This window comes from Protopterus annectens, chromosome 6.part0 (genome assembly GCF_019279795.1).
Source record: "Protopterus annectens isolate FY-2018-M chromosome 6.part0, PAN1.0, whole genome shotgun sequence".
Lineage (NCBI taxonomy): Eukaryota > Metazoa > Chordata > Ceratodontiformes > Protopteridae > Protopterus > Protopterus annectens.
This window is the reverse complement of record NC_056737.1, coordinates 1,666,600,035-1,666,622,852: the sequence shown is the minus strand read 5'-3', so window position 1 is coordinate 1,666,622,852 and position 22,818 is coordinate 1,666,600,035. Positions and strand designations below refer to the sequence as shown.

Sequence of the window (22,818 nt, the reverse complement as noted above, 5' to 3'; positions counted from 1 at the left end):
TTTATATGTGGTGAAGGCAGGATACAGTGCATTCAAGAAAGCAAACCAGGGCAAATCTTTATTCAAGGAAGCTCCAAGCCTTTCTCACCAGCGTATTGATTTTGAAGATTAAAAAAAAATCTTTGTTTTAAGATAAGACTTGGCTTTTGGTGAACACACAAACAAGGCCCGTTGTGCAAATGAAGTGAGGGAGTCACACAAAGATGAAATCAGTACACTGTGTCAGTGTACAAGGTTGAAAAATGTAAGGCACACACACACACACACACAGATATACATATATATATATATATATATATATATATATATATATATATATATATATACACACACACACACATACATACATACATACATACATACATACACACATACACACACACACACACACACACACACACACACACACACACACACACACACACACACACACACATATAATAAACATGTGTCTATATACTACAAATGGCAGGCAACATTCTTGCACTCTAAATGTCCTCGGCTATTGACAGACATACCCCTAAAGGAGGATGCAGTTAAAGTCACCAGATCAGTGACACAAACCCCTTCACCTGTTTTTATCAGAAGGCTGAAATGCTAAGCTGTTGCTAAAATGATGTAACTCAGGATAAATATACAATTGAAAACTGGCAGGTTAGGCTTGGAGGGGAGAATAGGCTTGAGTACCCAATGGTCAGCTGGTCTAATTCAAAGGGACAGCATGTTTCTTTTTAACAGTTCACTGCCCTCTAGCAGAGGCTATAAAGCAGGAAGTGCTAATTTGTAGAATTAAAGGGAAAATAAGCTTCCTGTACAAGGGATGACCATTCTAAACCTTTCAAAGCTTCATTAATTTAAAAGCTTCTCTTCGGACCTATAGTGTAGAAAGTCAGAATGATCGACAATGAAATACTACTGGGGCTAAGGGTCAGACTGACATATAGATGCCAGGATTCCCTTGAAACAGTCTTGGTTAATTTGGGTCTCCTGCTATTCTGTATGCTACCGAGTGACTCGTGTACAACATTACTGTGTTGTTAATGCTGCAGTGATGAATTAATAAGAAAGAGGTCGCAGATTACACCAAGCTGTAAGCTTGATGTTGGAAGATTGTGTAGTTATCCAGGTGGTACTGCAGGTATATGCCCCTTGGATAGTCTGCTTTGTGGTGAGTTTGGAGAAGTCACGGAGAAGGACTTTCTTTACAACTTTGGGCGGCATGATGCCAGGGAATCTTCTTGGGCTAGGCTTATATAGGCTTCAGGGCCGTTAGCCTAGTATACACCTATGAACCTATATTTTCCTTCCTGTTCGTCAGCTGAACGTTCTTCATAGTTTGTGGGTATACTGAGTGACCGAACTGTTTGCACATAGTCTGTAGAACTATGTACACCGTGATTTCCACAACTGAGAGACCGACTTCATTTGTTCCGTCAGATTCATGAATATTGAGTAGTTTAGGGTAGAATAGAAGTGGCTTAGCTAAAAGCTTTGCAGTACAGCTTTCAAGGCTCACTGTCCTATGGGCATTTGACAGATAACTGGAAGGGAAAGTGGTGCATTTTGGGCTGGTCACTGGACAGAGTGAGAAATCCATGTTGCTGTTGTGAATGTGAATATGTTGTGCAGTCAGGTGACGGGCAGCGACCCCACCAAAAGTTCTTTTTGCACCAGTAGTGATTACTACAGCAAATCTGTCATAAATGAGATCTGAATTGGGGTGACTTAAAATTTTGAAGAAAGGAAGGGTACATGTCCTACGTCCATTTTTTATAATTTTACTGATGACTGCACATACCTTTCAACCGTCCAAGAGAAATTATATTTTTTAGTTGATGATTTTCCTGTTGGTGCTTGTACAGAGGAGGAAATGTTACTGAATGGTTGTTTAGGGGAAATCTTTCATTCTGGTGCCTGTGCATCCATTGTATTGAAGGGCTCACTTGGGTGAATGCTTCATTTTGGTGGTTGTATATATTAGGAAATGTTACATGCATTTTGTTTGGGTAAGCGTTTTTAAGTTTGGTTATTGTGCATACCTCAACATTCTACTGAAGGGGTTGCTTGGGTGAAGTGTTCATGCTGGTAGTAGTACATACTAGGAAATGTTACTGAAGGCGTGTTTGATGAAACATTTTATTTAGGTGCATGTATACCTGGACATCCTAATGAGGATGTTGCTTGGGAAAATAATTCACTGTGTATCAGGGAAGTGCTTGTGCGTACATGGTCTGACTGCTGAAGTGACCGCTGGGCAAAATAGTTTGTGCCATTTTGGTGCTTGTGCATACACAATGCAAACAACTGGATCGGTTACTGGGGAAACATAGAAATTAAGTCTGAAAATTACATATGGTTACATTACTTAGAATACAGCACAGAAATGTAATTATAGTGTAATATTCCAGCATATAAGACATCAGATACACCATTGACTAATTAATAGTGTAATGTAAAATAAGCAGACAAAAAATCACTTCTGCTTGTAGTATTCTATTTGTGATTAGTAGTTGCATGAGTGAGATAAAGGTTATCACTTGTTGACAACTGCCAGCGTGGAGCTACCATATTTTTTGTGCATTTTTCCTGGCTTTGACAGACATGTGTGGAATTTAGGTGGGAGGAAGGGCTCAGTAATATGTAAGTGTTATACTATTTTACTGAATTACTCGGGTGTTCTCCTTACTGATGAAGAGTCTGTGTTGCACAACAGCTGCACAAGGTAATATAGTGAATGCCTAGTCAACAGGTTATGTGCAGCAATTATCACCTTTGTCTGAGCATGCATAACTTTGCAGTACTGAAAGGAAGGTCATTATCACATTAGCAATAAGTGCCGTTACAATACAGCAGTGAGTTATTATCACTTTTCTGGTAAAAGTCTCAGCTGCTGTCACTGTTACTCACATAAGTAGAAGTCGTTATCACTTTGATGAATGCACAAGCCAGATTGTGTTTTTTCTCTATTTGTAGTCATTGCAAGCCACCCCCTCCATTCTTCATCAACTAGCTATCCTCCAAAACCTCTGATGTTTTTTCCTCTCTCTCTCTCTATATATATATATATATATATATACACATATATATATATATATATATATATATATCTGTGTCTGTGTGTGTATCGATATATATATATATATATATATATATATATATATATGTATGTATGTACATAATGTAATTGCACATATACACATATACACATGAATATCAGTATGGCAGTGGCCTCTCTTGGGAGATAGGGTGATGCATCTGCATACATTGTCTGTAGCTCATTTAGAGGGGATTTACATGTGTCCTTTCTGTGCATACATTGTCTGTAGTTCATTTAGAGGGGATTTACATGTGCCCTTTCTGTGCCCCCTTGTCAGGTACTGGCCAAGCCCTTATGCACCAAGGTCAGGAAGGTTCCTCTTCAGAGATTTATGCCAACTTCTCTTGTGTTGGTGGGTGCATCACGGGGGGCATACCCAGCCATCCATGGATCTTGTGATCGACCTGGATTGCAGTTGGGAACTTGGAGACTCTTCAGTTCAGTCCCATAGTGCTGCTGTCCCAGGTAAAAATGGCCTCAGGGCTGCCACTGTGATGCAGCATTTCCCTCTGGAAAAGGAGACATGCAAAAAGACAAAGCCTGGGGCAGTCTTAGTCTTTTCACATGTTGTCTTGGTTGAGCTCTCCACTCCCTTCAGGTGTAGTAAATTATGTAGGTCAGGGCAAGACCCTTTACATTAGCTCCCCCCTTTGAGTCCTTATGACCCTTACATTAGCTCCCCCCTTGAGTCCTTATGACCCTTGCTGAAAGGACACATGTAAATGGAAAAGGCAGAGGTAAGGCAGAGTGCTGGCACTGCATGCAATCAGGAGTCATTGCTGCTACCAGCAGTCTGAGTGGGTAGCCAGCACAGGTATGGGACACTTCAGACACCCACGGTCTGAAGTCCCGTGCCTGTCTTAGGCATATTAGTGGAGTGGCAGTCCTTACCCTGCTTTTTATCTTTACATGTGCCCTTTTTGTGCCCCCTTGTCAGTCACTGTGTGTAATTTTGTGTTTTCACGGGTAGTAGGTATGTACCTCCACAGCGTCATCATCACTTATGTACCTTATGAAAAGAATAATGCTCCTGTGGCTAGGAGTGAAGATATGGATGGTCTAACCAGGTAATGCATTATGATATACATATATATGTACTTTTCCAATAGATCTGTCAAACATCAGTAGTAATCTGTTTGCATTTTCTTTCCTGTGCAGGTTCGTCCACCTTCTGACACTGACATGGCTTCATGAGCAGGAGAATGACAAGTGAGAGTGTGGGTATGTGGCCATTCCTACATTCACTGGGCTGCCAGCCATGCCTCCATAACTGAAAAAAAGTACAACTTGAGCTTCTCCATATCCAGTCTGAAGGTATACTGGATTACAAGAAGAGGTATGCATTGGAGCAGAGTACTGCAGTTGTTGGAAGAGAAGTGTTCCATCTACCCTGAGCCCAACATCCTTGTGCTGCACATTGGAGGGAATGATGTCATCAGTCAACCACTCGGAAGGCTACGGTTTCAAATCAGAGCAGTTATTGAATACCTGCAGTCATGGTGGCCACATTGTCTTATTGTGTGGTCTGACATAATTCCTCGACAGATGTGGAAAACAGCAAACTGTCAATGGGCAGTGCACAAGGCCAGATGTTTACAGAATGGGTTCATGCATGACTTGATACACATGGTTGGTGGATCTACAATCTGTCTTGACAGCATCACCACAGAAGATGTTCACCTGTTCAGAAGGGATGGCGTTCACCTAACTGAGGAAAGCATTGCCTTGTTCTTGACTGACCTCCGCATTGGCGTGAGGAGAGCTATGCAGGATTGGCAATATGCAGCTTGTGAGAAGAATGTAAAACACCCATGACCAAGTAGGGACAAGTATGGTAAGTAAAACCTCTATTGTGACCTGACGAGCCTGGTCTGCAAGGCCATGGAACGTATCATCATGGAACTTATAAACAAAGACATTGGTAATCTCCAAACTCTGGATCCCACCCAGTTTGGGTTTGTAAAAGGCAGATCATGTCTCCTAAACCTGATAGACTTCTTTGAAGCAGTCACCAAAGCCATAGACAAGGGTAAGGTGGTTCACGCAGTCTATCTAGATCTTGCCAAGGCCTTTGATACCATCCCCCACTCTGGAATTATAGATAAACTCACTAAACTAGGTATAAATCCCTATGTCACAAGATAAGTTGCCAACTGGCTCACTGACACTGTGAAAGTAGCAGACTCCAAATCCGACTTCAGACCAGAGACAAGTGGAGTACCACAGGGTTCAGTCCTGGGTCCTCTCCTGTTTGGTATCTACTTCTCTGAAGTACAGGCTAACACAGAAGGTCTTTGGCTAACAAAGTTCGCAGATGACTGCAAACTAGGAGCCATAATCGAAACTCCTAACGATGTAGACATCCTACAAAAGGGCCTCACTGAGACAGATGCCTGGTGTCAAAGCCATGGCGTCAAGCTCAATGCCAAAAAGTGCATTGTCATCCCCTTTGGTAAAAACTCTGTACCCATGAACTACAGCATAGGCAGTAGTATACTTAACACCAAAAGTGTGATAAGAGACCTTGGGACACAGGTGGACAGTAGTCTCTCCTTTGATAATCACATCGCCACAGTAGTGAGGAAATCCTTCTATGTGGCACATCTCATCACAAAAGGTTTCTCATCCAGAAAAATAGAGGTCATTGTTCCCCTCTACTCATCACTCATTAGACCCATTATAGAGTACAACACCCCTTTTGGTATGTACCTCACAAGACATCTTCAACAACTGGAAAGGCCGTAGAAATACCTCACAAAGAGGATTACTGGCCTCAAACAATTGCCCTACGCTGACCGTCTCAAAAAACTCCAACTTTACTCCGTTGCATATCGCCTGCTCAGAGGTGATCTCTACCTAACATACAAAGCTATGTCAAACCCAGAGCTGTTGGACATGCTCCACTTAAAGAAATCCCAATCCCTCCAAGCTACACGCTCTAGGGACCTAAACCTTGTCACCACAATAAACAGAACATGCCAGAGGGATAGATTCCTGTCCCAGAGACTTCCCATACTCTGGAATAAACTGCCTATCTATATCAAACAAAGCTCCTCATTAGCACTCTTCAAGAAGAATCTTGATGATTGGATGGGAAATAGGAAATTCACTCCAGGGATCACCTCTGTGGCTCTGCTCGACAGTGGCACAGGAAAATAATTTTCTTGGGTGGCAAAACCCAGGGTACCTTTTTGGCTGGGCTTGTATAGGCCCCAGGGCCAATAGCCTAGTACCTACCTATGTACCTATGTTGTGTAAAATATATTTTTATGAGTTTGGCAAATAACTGTGGTAAGAAGCTGGTGAAGATGCTGAGAAAGAGCAACTGTTTCAGGAGAGTGCTAGCACGTACAATCAAATATGTATTGTATGTGTATATGTATAGTATTGATAGTTCCAACATGGTAAAATAATTGGGCCTGTATGTTGTACACATGGGCAGATATCATTGTTTGTTTTGGACTTAGGTTATGGAAATTATGATTTTTTTCATATTTTGGTAAATAACTTTGCAAGGGAACATCTGAATGTGCTAAGTAATACCTAATTTTGAAGACAGTACTGATAGTTCTAACATGATAAAAGAATGGTGCCTGTATGTTGTACTCGTGTGCAGATATCAATGTTTGTTTCGGACTTAGGTTATGGGAATTATAATTTTTTTTCATATTTTGGTAAATAACTTTGCAAGGGAGCATGTCAGTGTGCCAAGTAATACCTCATTTCGAAGACAGTGTTACTCCTTACCACATGGTAAAAGAACTGTGTATGTGCACTGTACACATTTACAGATATCACAGGTTTAGTCTTGTACAATTATGAAAATTATACATTTACAATACTTTTCATTATTATGCCCATATCTTTGCATCGGAGCATGGCGATCACACAAATGATGCATCATTTTGAAGCAGACATTCAGTTGCACTTCTACACTGATATGTAGGCTCTGTTTGTTACAGGTGATGAGGTATTATGCTTTGTTTATTTATAAATTATGAGAAATAATATATTATTCATATTTTTGTGAATATCTCAAGAAAGGAGCATCACACAGTAATGGTTAAGGTCTCATTTTAAAGCCGACATTCATACTAACAAATTAAATTTAAATTGTATGGGTCTGCATGGTACATTGACCAAGATATTGTGCTTTGCTTTTCCAAAAAGGTAAAAAATATGCACAATATCAACATTCCTTGCCAAATATTTAATGACTACTTTGATATGCACTATCAACATTTACACTGTTGGAAAGGTGAGTGTCTACTGAACAACTTTCGTGTTTACATTTTTAGTCTAGCTCTTATAGTTAAGAGTTATGAACATTTGTTTTCTGTATGGTATTACAAATTGATTTTCTGAAAATGAGCTCAGGCTGCACTGTTGTTCCTATGGTGGAATTAAGCAGGCAGCTTTTTCTGAGTTAATGACTGCTGTTCCATAACCCCAATCTTAAAACTGAAAAGCATGGAGGGGGTAGTTCATCAGTCATCATTATAATTTGTTGTATTTACATTGTTGTAACATGTTTGGCAATATGTCAAATTGTCAGTACATTTCTAGTTTTTAATTAATTAATTAATGAACGAATGAATGAATGAATTAATTAATTAATTTTAAGCATTATTTGTATTGGTTGGTTTTAACCACATGACCGCAGGATGTTCCTTTATATTGTGTGGTTTGTGTCATTACTGCAGTTCTGATGAAGTCTTGATGTAAGACAAAAGCGCTTAATAAATCTTTGGTGGTTGCTAATAGCTGTGTGGTTTATATTGGGATTTGTGTTGCTCCCTGGACATCCATCAGTTTTTCTTGTTGGGTTCCTGGCTTCTCTTGTTGGATATCTTTATTAAATTGTCACGTCCCATTTCTGCCACAGTATTATAAAGACATATAATACTTGTACACACTCAGTTGATCATAAGAAGGTAACCGTATAGTTAGGGAACTTGAAGGTGAGGGGGAGTTGTGTATTTGTAGAACACAGAAGAATGATATTTATTTTGATTTACCTGCACAGAAGGCTTCTGATGTTGCTAAGATGTACTTGTATTTTTCAAGTACATGCTAGATTTGTTAACATGTTACACAGAAAACTTTTATATATATGCAATAGGAGATTAATATGTTATATGTATACATTCTTGTAGCTCACTCTTGGCATAGGCATTTTTGGCATGCAGTGACTTTCACATATACACAGCCTTATTAACTGTCATTATAATTGGTAATGTTAAAACGGGTTACCTTACAGTCTTCTATTGTATTCCATGGAAATGTAAAGTACTTGTATTGTCAATGACACAGGGGTGTTATGCTTCTAAGATGGCCCATAGACACCACCAGGGGAGTGTTATGCACAGTGAGAGGTGAGTAGCAATTGTATACAATCGACGTTTGTGTTGTAACTGTGTACATATTTTGGGACGGTTGTGTGGAAAGCATTCATAAGAAGTGCATTATGTGTTATTTATTGGATTGTATAAACTGTCATTTTCCCGTTGTTTTGGGTGTGGGAGAGCCAACTACTAGTTGTGTGTTGCCAAAGTAAAACTTGGGTTTCAAGAGTTTTGCTCTTGCAGTTGTGTAGTCTTCCTGGTATTTCCATGGTTAACAATACGGTATTCCATTGATATTCTTTGTTTTGGACTAAACATTGGTATGTGTATGAGTATGATATGTTACGAACACAACTTTAAATCACACACCTTATACTTAGTTACATCAGTAGGTAATAGTATACAAGGATATGCTATTCATTTGAGTTCTTAGACATTTATTGTCATATTCAGTACTTGCCTTGATATTCCAGCAGTTACAAGTGTTTTACTTTGAGGCTGAGTCTGTGTGGTGCTAGCAGTACACAGCCATTATATGTGTTAGTAATGGTTGAGAGTGTTGTTTGGCATCAATGTTTCTGCAAGTATGTGTATATAATGCAGGTTTTACCCCCTTAGGTGGTGAGCATGTGTGCTATCCTTTGCCCCTTGGCCAGGGTGAGGGCATATTGTGCACACCTACGTCTGTCTATATCCACAGTGGCTGATGATTCCCCCTCTGACTCCTCACCTGTGTATGGCTGTGGTGACCTTGCCAGTGGTGGTGGGATATGTGCCCTTTCCCCTTGGTGTTACAGTTACAGCTGTTTTCTCTGAATAATATTGTGAAAGATGGCACAGACAGTGAAAAGTTCAGCGCAAGTCTAGGCATCAGAACCTTGACATCAGCAGTCCAAGCACAAGCTCTATGATATTTTTGTTTGAGCATGTGCCTCATTATAGCACTCTTTGGTGGGTGGATGTGCACTTCTGATGGGTGTCATCAGTCACAGCTCCGGTGTATCCCCTGGATCCCCCAGTAAATGATCGTGTGGGATATCACTCTGGAAGATCTGTGATAACGTTGGAAGTTATTCCAGACATGTGAATCATGGTAACTGCTAGGGTTGCAAGCGCACACATTCAGGATGATTCCCTTGCCATTACACATGACCTGGCAGTTAATGGAGTTGGAAACCTATTCTGTTTATGTACACCCTTCCCTGTTCCCGGGGTTGTGCTTTGATTTCAATATGCATGCAGTCTGTCACACCTAGGACTTCATGGAGATGTGGTACAGGGTAGAAATCTTGCATAGTTGTAGCTCTGTCCTTGGATGTATGGGGAAACTGTATGTACATGGCATGTTTAGCATAACATTCAAGAGTTAATGTAAGATCCTGGATGCTGATGCCTGTGGCATGCACAGCATAACCCCTGTTGGCATCTTAAAGGTTCCTTCAGCCAATATTCAAAGTGCTACACATACCTTAGTCTCCACTGGTATTGGTTCCCCTCGGTTTGCCCTTGCTGTCCGTTGTGGATGCCAGAAGTTGCAGACTTCCAGTAGTGTGTCTCTATCCACCCTGTAGTGCTCTTAAGTTTCCACATCGTGCAAACCATGGAAAGTTAATGGAGTCTAAACACCCTTCTTCTTCTTGGCCGAAGTCTATTAGCAGCAGCAGCATAGACTTGGGCCTGTTGCACATGTACATGTATAAGAGCAACTACAGCTCCTAACATTTTTTCTGTGTACAGAAGTTTCTGTGGCTGTATTCCAGAGACTTTTGGAATTTGGAGGGAAAACCTACAATGAGTCTACACAATTGCTTTATAGCTTGTTGAATAGCTCCTCTGTCTTGCATTGGTTAATTAGCATACAGTTCAGTTGCTCATGCTGCAATTAGCATGCAACAATGATTACCATGTTTGCGCAGCTCTACATGCAATTTAGAGCTGCTTACTGAATACAAAATTGTGCACTGTCATGTAGGCTTTATTGAATCCACCCCAGGATCTCTACAATGATCAGAAAGCTACATTATCTTTTGATAGGGAATTGAGGTTGTTGGACAAGTACAGGAAATACACACACACACACACACACACACTTCCCTAGCCCTGATAATTCTTAATTACTTAGCCTAACTAGTTTCCTGTTAGAGCTTGCTTCTAGATCATTTCCAAGAAAGTGTGAAAAATGTGCTTTACAGTGAAGAACAAAGAGAAGGTTGAAAAGCTTGCTGTTGCAGCTTTTTAAATTGGCGTCCATGTATAATGACTTTGTGAATTCTTTTTGAGATGAATAGTGCGAGTAATTGTAATAGGGGTGCAGACAGGGTTGCCAGATTTCCGACTGGCCAGGTAGGGACAAAGTTAAAAAAAAAAAAAAAAAAAAAAAAGAGGTCTTTCACTGTAATTGAAGACTAAGAAAAAAAGGTCTTCCATGTCATCACAGTTCCGCATTAAACAGAAGTGTTTATTTTTATAAATAAACACAGAGCTACTTCTGTTTAATGCGGAACATCACAGTTCCGCATTAAACAGAAGTAGCTCTGTTTTGCAATGTTTTGATTGGCCCGTATACCAGTATACGGGCCAATCAAAAATCGCTAAACACAGAGTTACTTCTGTTTAATGCGGAAGATCGCAGTTCCGCATTAAGCAGAAGTTAAGCAGAAGTAGCTCTGTTTTGAGATGTTTTGATTGGCCCATATACCGGTATACAGGCCAATCAAAAATCGCTAAACACTGAGCTACTTCTGTTTAATGCGGAACATCGCAGTTCTGCATTAAGCAGAAGTAGCTCTGTTTTGCGATGCTTTGATTGGCCTGTATACCGGCATATGGGCCAATCAAAAATCGCTAACCACGGAGCTTCTTGTGTTTAATGCGGAACTTCTGCATTAAACACAAGAAGCTCCGTGTTTAGCGATTTTTGATTGGCATACGAGCCAATCAAAAAAAAAAAAAAAACAGAGGCTGCCCGGCATTTAAACTGGCAGTGCGGGACTCGGGATCTGGCTGCTGATCTCAGGACAGTCCCGCCCAAATAGGGACGTCTGGCAACCCTGGGTGCAGACTTGTAGAGAAATGAAATTTATCTTCATGATCTGAAGTGTCAGTTGTTAGATGCTCCAGGTACTTAACTAGAGACTTGCCTTTTGGTTGGCCAGCTAATGAAATTATTGCTGGCCTTGAAAAAAGATACATTTGATAGTCTTTTATGGAAATGTATCCATTCTAACAAATCGGCTTCAAAGGAAGTACTGCACTAAAAAAAAGCCTTTTTTATAGAAAAAATACACATGCCCAGCAAACTCATGAACACATGCAAACACTAAGGGAAGCTGTCCCCATCTGCCTTAGGTTCAGGAGGTAGACAAATAAGTCATCAAGGTGCCTGCCTGCTGTTTCATGCCCCTTTCCCATTACCCCTAGAAGAAAACTGTAGTGTCATCTGTCCTCTTGACACCAAATAAACACAGCTAGGCAGGTGTAACAAACAGTAGACCAAGCTTACATAGTAGACTTTCTTCCAAAACCTCTGTACATTAGAATTCTTCAGAATCTAATTCTTTACATTCCTTGCTTTAATTCACATTTGGTGACACTGGCAATCTTTTGATGTCTCTCTTCCAGACTGTTTTTAGCCCTACAGTGAGACAGAATTTTGAGACCAGTAATAGACTTTACAGACTTGAACATGTTTCTGCAAGCAAATATGTAGAGGATGGTAACACTGAAAGCATTGCAATCTTGCATAGATGAGGGATCCTATTTGGCAATGTGGATTAGAAGATGCCTACCTATGCATCCCATTGTGACTTTCCCAGATTTCAGACAGTTCATTATTTTCGGTTTCAGATCTGCCATTTGGGCTATCCACATCTGTGAGTATTTACCACATATTTAGCTCTAGTGCTTGCGCATGTCAAGGAATATAACTTTGCTTCTTTCTTTATTTGGATAATTGCATTTTCATAGCTCAGTCATTTTGGTAGCTCAGTCACTGACAGTCATTCACAGTAACTGCTATGGTAATGCATCATTCTGACAGTTTCATTGACGCAGAGAGTGAATTGCAAAAGGAATATATGTGAATCTTGCAGCATCACTGACCATGCTGTTGGCTATCATAGCTTTGCCCAAATGGGGTATTTATTCAGCAAGATAAGCATTAGGAAATAAGAAATTCAGAATCTAGAGAGAGAATTCTCCCAGCAGCAGCAGTCGTTTACTGCAAGGTAATGCTGTAAGTGGCCTATTGTATTTGTTATGCATTTTGCTAGTGTTACATGCAAGGCTTCTCATGAGGTCTTCATTGTGGACTGTCAGTAATGTCTGGAACTAGGTGTCAGACTGCTAGAGAGTATGTGTCCTTAAGCCTAACATAAACAGCATCACATTGACATGGTATAGCAACAAGTGAGGGGTAAACCAAAGTTTTCTAACTCTAAAAGAACACTTCTGATCTGGTATTAAGCCATTCAGCATAATCTTCACCTCTGCAGTATATATCGTAGGACTACAGAATCAGTTTGCAGATTCCATCATTAGGCAGGTTTATATACTTTTTGCTTTGTTTAAGCAGTTGCCTAGCTGGCTGTGGCCTATTTTCAGTGTTAGTCCAGGCAGAAAGCTTATCACACAAAGAATGAAAGGTGTAATGTAATAGAATGCATAGGCTACAGTAAGCAGTAATATATAAAACAAGGAATGATTTGTATCAATGCAAGTGAGTGCATTGATTAAACAAAACTGATGCAACTTTTGGCTTATGAATGAAGGGTGGATCTGCAGATGTTTTAAGGACATTGTAGCTGTGTGGGGCATGCCTGATGTGGACCTGTTTGCCACTTATCTCAGCAGTCATCTCCAAACATTTTACTTTTTGTGTTCTCAGAATGCTATTAGGAGAATATACACTTTCCACATTCCCATGGGTTCAAACTTTATTTTGTTTTTCCTCCATCCTCTTTCATCCAATAAATACTTCTTGAAGTGAAGCAGTGCAAAGCCAGATATATAGTTCCATCTTGGCCCTGACAGCTGTGAATGTTCATTATAAGGTTGCTGTTACAGTAGTATTCTTAACATTATAGGAAGCAGCTGAAGGCTGATGTCCATTTGACTTCTGTATTCATTAGGGTGCAGCTAATGTCCATCCACACAGACACTACAGTGTCCCATAAAAGGGAGATTGACTCACTCCATATTCATTTCTTATTTTGCCACAAGCATTTGAACATCTCAGTGTAAAAGTCCATGATTTGTTATTCAGGTCTGTGGCACCAGAGCTCTTGCTAAAAATAAGTGTTACATTAGGAAACATTTTGTTGTGTTTGCGTAATTTCTTTTCTGTTTTGTAAGTTTGCCAGCACAACTTGTTTGGAAACCATTGAAGTTCGTAAGATATTCCTCCACAAGAGAAACTTGCTTTACGCTTTTAATATCTCTCTTGCTTTCGCATATTTTTTGGGAAGGTGGGGTTCTACACTAGAGTCTAGGTAAAATGAGTGTGAGCAGACTTTTGAGCTGGTCAACTTCAGACTTCAACTTGTAATCTCATATCTGTTATATATTTTTCTAGAGCTAGTTTAAAGCTTAGGCACATATTGACTTGGAGTTCCGAATTTAACTTTATGGTAATGTAGTGTACCAGCATTTTCTGTCCTCAGAAAAGAAAACATTGCATTTCAACGATTCATCGTTAAAAAAACATTTGGTACTGTTTTACCAGACCCCGATATATGTAATATAAATCACCCTTGTTGCAACTCGTTGCTGTGAGCGTATGAAACCTTTTGTCTGATGACCCTCTGCTAGGACAAAGGAGCTCATACTTTATGATTTTGTTTCATATTTATAAATGGAAAGAGTACACACACAAGCACAGCTGCGAATTCTGCATACAAGTGTAGTCAAACTTGATTTATTTGTTGTAAAATAAGTTTGTATTTTAGATGAGGTTCATTAATAAGCTACAGAGGGGTGCTAAGAAAAGTGGTTGTCTACAGTCTAGCTGTGTGGTACACAGGAATGCAACTGTGACCCAGGCAACTGGATTTTAGTTTAACAGTGTCTGCACTTGGGGAACTATGCAGGAAAGGAGGGAAGTGAAGGAGTGTGGCCCACTCACTTCTGCTACAGGGAGTTGGAGGGCTACGTAGCCGGCCTTAGGCATAGGCCAACTAGGCGGCTGCCTAGGGTGCCGCTGCAGCAGGGGCACTTTTCCAGTATTTATTTGGTGTAGGTAGACCAGGATGGGGGCACCAGATGGTGTGGTAGGGGGCACCAAGGAGCCCTTTTGCCTAGGGCACCAGTTGACCAAAGGCCGCTCCTGGGGGCTGCATGCAATTATGGGTACACTGGGCAGATTTTGATATTCCCTGGTAGAGACCAGGGAATCTACCGCCTGTATTTGTTTGGGATTGATGGCCATGACTATTAGAAGCCAGTGCCTCTTGCAGAAGTGAGGGTATGTCTTTTGCTGTCAGCCTCTTGCATGCACCCTTCTTCTGCATAGCTGAATGTGCACTGGGGCATGAGGCCAAGCAGAAAATCTACAAGCCATCCCTTATGGCTGCCTTAATGATTGCGTGTTCTGGCCATCCCCCTGCCGCAGTGATGAGAAGTGAATAGGCAGATTGGCTGGTAGGGGGTTGATGATCAACAGACATCAGAGGCAAAGCATGACAAAAAAGGGTAGATGTTTACAGTGTTGTCTGATTACAATGTTTTATTTTTTATTACTTGCTGTATTGTTTAAAAAATAAATATAATAATATGCAGAATTAGTCATAGTGTTGTTAATGTAAATGGTGATTGATAAAAATACAGCTATCTTATATACATTTTGTCTTTGTGACTAGGAAGTGCAGCTGCCTCTGCTAGATCTGCTGAACTGGTAAAATTGGCCCAGGAGTGCTGCTACCACAGTAATCGTGCAATTGCTGTGCATGGAGTTACGGTTTTGACAAACATAGTCGCTTCCTGCCAAGAAAATGGTAAAATAAAAGTGTAAAAAAATGTATATTCCCTTTCTTATTTTATTTTCTTCTGGTAATTTTGCATGTGATTTTAGTGTATTAAGTTAGTGAGCTGTATGCTGTTAATGTGGATTTGATTCCCATAAACTTGACGTGCATTCATTGAGAGTCTGACAAACATGTTCACACAGTTAAGTTCCCAGGGCACTCGTGGAAGTAGTTTGCTGTTGCTAGCTGGTATTCTGTTGCTAACAAGGACTAAGACTCCCATGGAGTAGAAAATTGGCAACTTGGCAAAGCCTGATAGGAGACTGCCAATGATAATTAAGTAACCATGAGTTCAGCATATGGCCCAAGCACCAGAAAAGCGTGCTGGGATGGATTTGAGTGAGTGGGCCAGTGTTTGCTTAACCATACTGAACAAAGGGACTTGGATTCCTTCTGCTGCAGGAGTGCCGTTTGAAGAAGATCTGGGATTGCAGCTTGCATTGTACACTTTGGAAGTTAAAGCCCCCAAGGACTGTACAACACTTCATCTGTGTCTTGGATTTTTCATAACTTGCTCAAATGAACAGACATTTTGCCACAGTCTGGCCAATAGAGGCAGTAGAAGCTTCATAAAAAAGAAATAACCCCAAAAAACTCAAACTCCTGCTTAGTGCTGACTGTGATACTGAACTTTTTTTTAACCTCCTGATGTCCTAGGTTGTTGGGGAGAGTGAATGGAGCAATATGAGAAGGAAGCTCGATATTCTTTGAGAGGAGATTTGGAGACGGGGGCCCAAAAATGAAATAAGAATGCTGTAAGAAGAAAGTCATAGTTGAATATTGGAAGTGTTCATGAAAAAATCCTTCCAACTCCTTAGATTTACATGAACGTATAAACACTATTACAAAGCTTTGGCCATTCATTTCAAGGAGCTAACTATGACGGTGTCAGGCAGAAGTTCAGAAAGTTGCACACAAGAATGAAAAATATTAATGTTTATTACCAAAAGTCAGGGCATGTTCACATGGGGTAATTCAGTTATATCCAGCAGAAATTATGATTTACTTAACCAATTCAGTATTTATTTGCCTGTTTGGGTAAATAATGGTTCATTTCTATGGTCTCAACAGAATATTACTTTGTCTTGTTCTTGTAATTATGTTTCATTCTGTCTAGATCAGACAGACCCAGTTTTACAGACTACTGCCATTTTATGAGTCAGAAGTTTTAGCTGAAACTTCCCATAAGAGTATAGTCCATTTTCTGACACCTGTTGTGTGATTAAGACCAAAGTGACCTTGAAGGTGTTGTGCTGTGAAGTGTTATCAGACTTCTGTTTACCACTACATATTATAGTGAACCATGAAACTTTATTCTCATACAAATAAGTGCCTAACTCTTCATTGAAATGCTGCGTGTAACATTGCATTTTTAATACCTAGCAACTAATACCTACATCTAACAGTGCAATTTAATATCTAGTTCAGTACTGAGATATGTATCTGTAAAGTATGTTGACATTTCATATGTAGACTGATGTGCATAAGTGCCTTTGTCATTTATGCATTTATATAAACCTAGTGTATATGTTTTCATGAGACCCATTTTACTTCATAGACGTTCATAGCTTCATTTAAGATATATGTTGTAATTCTAGGCCAAACTGTTTATTTAGCTCACACAGTAGCCAGGCATCACTTTGCTAGTGTTAGGCCCATGTTATTTCCTTCACATTTCATTTATTTCCTTGCATCTTATGCCATAGGAATAAGACAGTTCTACCAGAGCAACATGGCTTCTTTTCTCTCAGAAAATGTGTGTTGCTTGTGTTAGAACTTCTTACTTAATAGTTTTGTTGCCACATAAGTCTACTGTTAAAAGTGCATATTTATGTGTCCATTGAGTCAATTATGTAGGCAGTAGTTTTCCACAGCCATATGTTTTTGGCATACTTGGTAACTCTAGTGCTTTGTTTATACTCTATATCTGTGAAGTTCACTTGTTAAAAATTATACTGTAAACTCTGCGGAGAGGCAGCATATTCTGATGATTGGAGTCATGAACCTGGAGATTGCCTGGCTGGCAGTATGGACCACTGCATATACTTTTAAGATGCCAGGGAGTGAAAACACACTTCATGAGGAGTATGTATTTTTGTTTTAATACATAATAGGCTGTGCATTTTGGAGAAGTTGCAGCATATGTAGTGTGTTGTTAAACAAAAGGTGCAGCTAAAATTATTAAATGCTACTGAAAAATAAAAGATTATTTTCACATTTAGCGGCACCCTGTATTACCATATTTTATTACATTTATTGGGTTTAAGGTAGGTTGCGTCATTCAAAAACTGTTGAAAGACAATAAATCTTAGTAAGCAGTGCTGTAGAGAAGATTTTTTGAGTTGTATGCCAGCTTTCAGAATGTAATGTGTGTTCATTATCTGTATCTTGGGAGCAGGGTGATCTGTAAGAAAGAAAGAAAGAAGTGTAAATGCTGATGTTCCCTTTTTGCTTAGATAAGTCAGCTTTCTGCTGAAGAGTCTCCAAGATGTAGGTGATTTTAATTATTTGATTGGCCTACTCATGTGTATTTATTGAGTCATATTCAGAACCTAAGCTTATAGCCTATGGACAACTGACAGGTTTAGTCACAACAGTCATGTATAAAATATAGCGCACTAATTTCCCTGGATAAGAATATTATTACCACATATACTGTGGGCATTAACTTGTAGTCTCCCTTTCAACTGTTTAGACTAGTTTTAAAGATTGATTGCTGGATCACGTTGAAAGAAAAGACAAGGTATTTATTGTGGTAAACGGCACTCAGCAACATGGGGTGTTGATGACAGTGTATAGATTAGGCACATAGCTCAAACTTCAGCATGAAAGAAGTCACAGACGTGACTCAGTATACAAGATGCCAGATCTGAGAATATTTTTATGTCAGACAGACTTTGTGTTGCAGCATTGATGAGAGGTTTATGTTACTGACTGCTATGGTCACAATTGGATTGTTGGAGCACACAAAAGGACTTTCACCCTCAGCAGCAGCTAGTCTCGCACCCAGCCATAAACACTGACACACACAACACAACACAAGCTGAGCAGTTGACTGATTGGTGAGCTGATTTAGTTCCATCTGCAGTACAGAAATAGGTAGTATTACCACAAGGAATGTGACATTGCTTCAGTCTGCAGCAACAAGAACCAGACATCAACAACATTTTATATTTAATTTAAAAAAGTGAACATAAAAATTATGTGCTTTTATGCTTTGAACATGGTGCATTTTTGGCTATACCCTTGCTAATAAAATGATTGGTCAGGATTCAACTGTCACTAGCTGTGACACTCCCTGTCTTTTGACTGTAGTTTCCTGAGGGTCTGTACTGTTCTATAAAGTAGGCTCCTCACATTCCAGCAAGAAAGTTTCCTCCATCTGTTATCAGACAGCTTAGGATTTGAGACCTAAGAAGGACAGAAAGTTTTGCAGCCCCTACTTCTGGAATTTTCTTACTGCTTGGCTCCAGGATTGCATAGCTTCATAATGTAATCTCATTCTCCAGTTCTGTTACTCAGGAGGAGTTGGATTCATTGCCTGGCAAAAGTTGAAGTAATTTTATTTTTGACTGCGTTGCAAATATCAGGTTGTTCCTCTGAAGGGAGTCTGCTGTCATGTGATGTTCTCTGGAAGACCAGACATCAGGGTGCGATTACTATCACTTATCCTGTTAGAAAAGGCTGTATGAAACCTGAAAGGCTTTGCTATAGCTACCCTACTGTACCATATATGAACAGCTGTAGTGCACATTTGATATGGGTAAGTTTGCCTTGTTATTTCTTCATTATGGCCATTTCAGTAAATGTTAGTGTTGAATGCACTTAATTTGTAATATCACTACATTTGATCATCTGAACTGTGTAGACAATAGTTCATAGTGTCAGAATTAAAGTAACTTTGGCAAGAAACTCTACATTTTTCATACTGAACCAAGTTTTGAGACTTCTGAAGCTGTTTTAGTCCGTCTGTATGTTCTTCTCATTGAGTATATGTATGCTGTATCACGTTATTGTGCCTGGCAAGCCAACTTGTGTGTTAAATTTCAGTACTGAATTTAATGTTTCCAGTTCCATTTATATATTTTAATGTTTAAGCAAGTAGTTATAGTCAAGATTACCATTTTCTGTCTTGACAGTCAGTTTCACAGTGTTTTGTTTTTAGTATGTTGCTCTTATTTCCAGTAATCATCTTTTAGCTGCATTTCTTTAATGTTTTGCTCATAATGTCTTCACCATAACCACCAGTATCTTAGTGGGTGCAAGTTAACTTATCTGAAAATTAGAAACTAGATTCAACAATTTGAACTGTGACTTACTGTAAGTAGGATTGCACAAGTGCCATAAAAAATTGATGTTTATTGTTCATTAATGTCAAAGGCAAGAAAATTATGTTCTTGTGTTTCCAAGAGCCCCATAACTGACCTGTTTGTAGCAGTACATTCTGGACCAGTTAAAATCTTAACAGCTAAAGTATTAAAAGAACTTAATGTGAATTTTCGGGAGGACATCTTGGTCAAATATGCTTTATAAGGGAAATATTTAAATTTTTAAGATGGTATTATAAAACCCAGAGATTTTAAATTTATCATTGAAGATATTTCGCTTTAATTATTGAAGTCTTATTGGTTCTTCTAAATGGATTTATTTAAAAAAAAGGCTTGTTTTTTGTATGTTTTATATTTCCTATAATGCACAGCCAAGGCACCAGGAAGTTTTTTCCCTAATGAATTTGCCTGAAACCTCAATGAGGGTGTTTTGGTATTTTTGTATGCATTATTAATAGTTTGCCGAGAAAGTGAATAGTGTATTTAACACTTTAATGAGGAGAGACACTAGAGATAAATTGACAGTGCTTTAAGAAAAAGTATAGGCATACTGTCAGTCAAAGAAGAGTTTCCTATATGTAAATATTTTCAATAGTAATTGGTCACCACTAAAATCTCTCCCACTCAATGAAGCAGTAGAATACTTCATTTCCACATTCTTAGCCATCCTGGACCACCACACCCCAACACGCTCTGTTAGAAATAAAGCTAAACCAGCCCCTTGGCTCTCAAATACTACTAGGCAAAAAATCCTTCTCGGAAACAAATCCTGGGCAAAATGGCATACTACTAAGAATCCTACAGATCACCAAACCTTTAGGCAACATAGAAATAATACAAAAAAAAATCCTGTTAGACAAAAAGAACTTTTACCTCCAATTACAGCAAACAAAAAGTTTTGGACTAGCATTAACAAACTTCTATACCCAGGTCAATCTATCACTCCTAACCCACTAGGCTCCAACCCTGAGAGTCCCACACATACTGCTGATGCCTTCAATTCTTTCTTCACAGACGCCATCCAAACTTTTGCTAACCATCTATCTCCTGATACCTCAAATCTGCTTACTTCTACTACAAATCCATCCTCATCATTTCATTTACAACCAGTGTCTACTTCCTTTATTTGTTCCCTTCTCCAAAAATTGAAACCTACCACCCCCTCAGCCGACCAACTCCCGGCAGACTTCCTGCAAAAAGGAGCTAAAGCCACATTGCCTATCCCATTTCCATTCTGATCAACAGAACCATAAGTGAAGGAACTATCTCATCCATCTGGAAAATTTCTCATATCATCCCACTACATAAAGGTGGGAACTCCAATGACTTCTCTAACTTTCATCCTATAGTTCTGCTATCTCCTCTTGCAAAAATAATTGAGAAGTGCATCCATAAGCAACTACTTAACCACCTTCTCCATAACAACTTACTTGCCAACTGCCAACATGGATTCAGACCTTTCCACAGTACCACCACTGCCCTGCTATCCTTCACAGACTGCATTAACAAAAACCGTAACAAAAATATTCTTTCCTCTGCAGTCTTCATTGATTTATCTAAAGCTTTTGATATGGTTAATCACCAACTCCTTTTATACATACTGAAATCCCTTTCACTCAATCCTCTAGCCATAAATTGGTTCAAATCTTACCTAGAAAAAAGACAGCAGGCTGTACTCTGGCAAAATAAACTATCTAATCACCTTCCTATTTCCCTTGGTGTTCCGCAGGGCTCCATATTAGGCCCACTCCTATTTTCCATTTATATTAATGACCTTCAATCAGCAATTCCACACACCATCTGTATTCAATATGCAGATGACTCTACTATAATCTGTTCAGCCACTTCTCGAACTGAACTACAGTCTCTTACCCAAAAAGCATTCATACTGTAGAACAATGGTTCTCAAATCACTGCCTCCTCCTAAACCCCCAAAAAACTAAACTGTTACTGTTCACACCAACCCAAAAGTCCACCCCCTATACATTTCACACTCGCATCTAATAATGGTACTCTTATTTCTCCCGACATAACCACTAAACTCTTAGGAATAACAATAGATAACCTCAACTTTGATACTCATATAAACAGCACAATAAAATCAGTCAACAAAAAACTGGGATCCCTTTATAGAATCAAACCTTTTCTTACACCAGTAGCTCGCACCGCTATAGCCAGAACTCACGTAATCTCCACTCTACTCTATGCTTCACCTATATACACTAATCTTTCTAAAAACAACCTCAACAAACTGGCAACATTCTATAATAATATTGCTAGATTTGCTACAGGCTCTCCTTTCAGAACTCATCACTGTCTTAATCTAAAACAACTAGATTGGCTAGAGTTTCTAAGCCAGCTTCAATTTCACCAGCTTGCTGTAGCCCACAAGACCCTGTATCAACCCACCAACACTCCAATACTCACTAACCTCATTACCCCTTACAATAATCTCAAGAATTTACGCTCCTCAAACAAACTGCTGATCAATACTTGCAGATCCAACAACTCAGCAGTTGACTCCCTGTTCTCTAATAGTGTTGGAAAACTATGGAATCTACTACCCACTGAACTCATAACTCAGACTTCTCTTTCACTTTTTAAAAAGAATCTAAAACTATTTCTCAATATACACTGGTTATGCTCTTGTACTAACCCTGACTAACTTTCTTCCTTCACCTAGTAATCACTCTACATCTTTATAGTCTTATCCTTAAAGAATCAATATACCATGTTATTGCAAATCAAATTTATGTATATATGTATATAGTACCCTCTCTAGTACATTACCATTTGCTGTTTTCTGCTTATGTTATGCTCATTATGAGTATTGTATTTTTTAATAACTATTTTTTTTATGTAACAATAGCATTTTTTCTTAAGTTTGGTCTGCTACTACTTTCTATATTGAATTTTGTATGTGTCTTGGAGCTTTTCTCCCTGGGCCTCTACTGAAAATGGACATGTATCCAGTTAGACTAGCCCGGTCAACAAATGTAAAATAAATAAAATAGAAATCAAGAGGTTCA

General features: G+C 39.2%; 1 protein-coding gene across 2 annotated transcripts in view; it reads left to right on the top strand.

The window, feature by feature from the left end:
* The window catches only part of INTS7 (integrator complex subunit 7), a 1,158,789-nt gene that overhangs the window by 434,776 nt on the left and 701,195 nt on the right, over positions 1-22,818 (top strand). For both annotated transcript variants that reach the window (XM_044075076.1, XM_044075075.1), the window contains exon 9: positions 15,297-15,431. In XM_044075076.1, the coding sequence (XP_043931011.1) occupies positions 15,297-15,431 (135 nt within the window). The remainder of the gene's footprint in view (positions 1-15,296; positions 15,432-22,818) is intronic.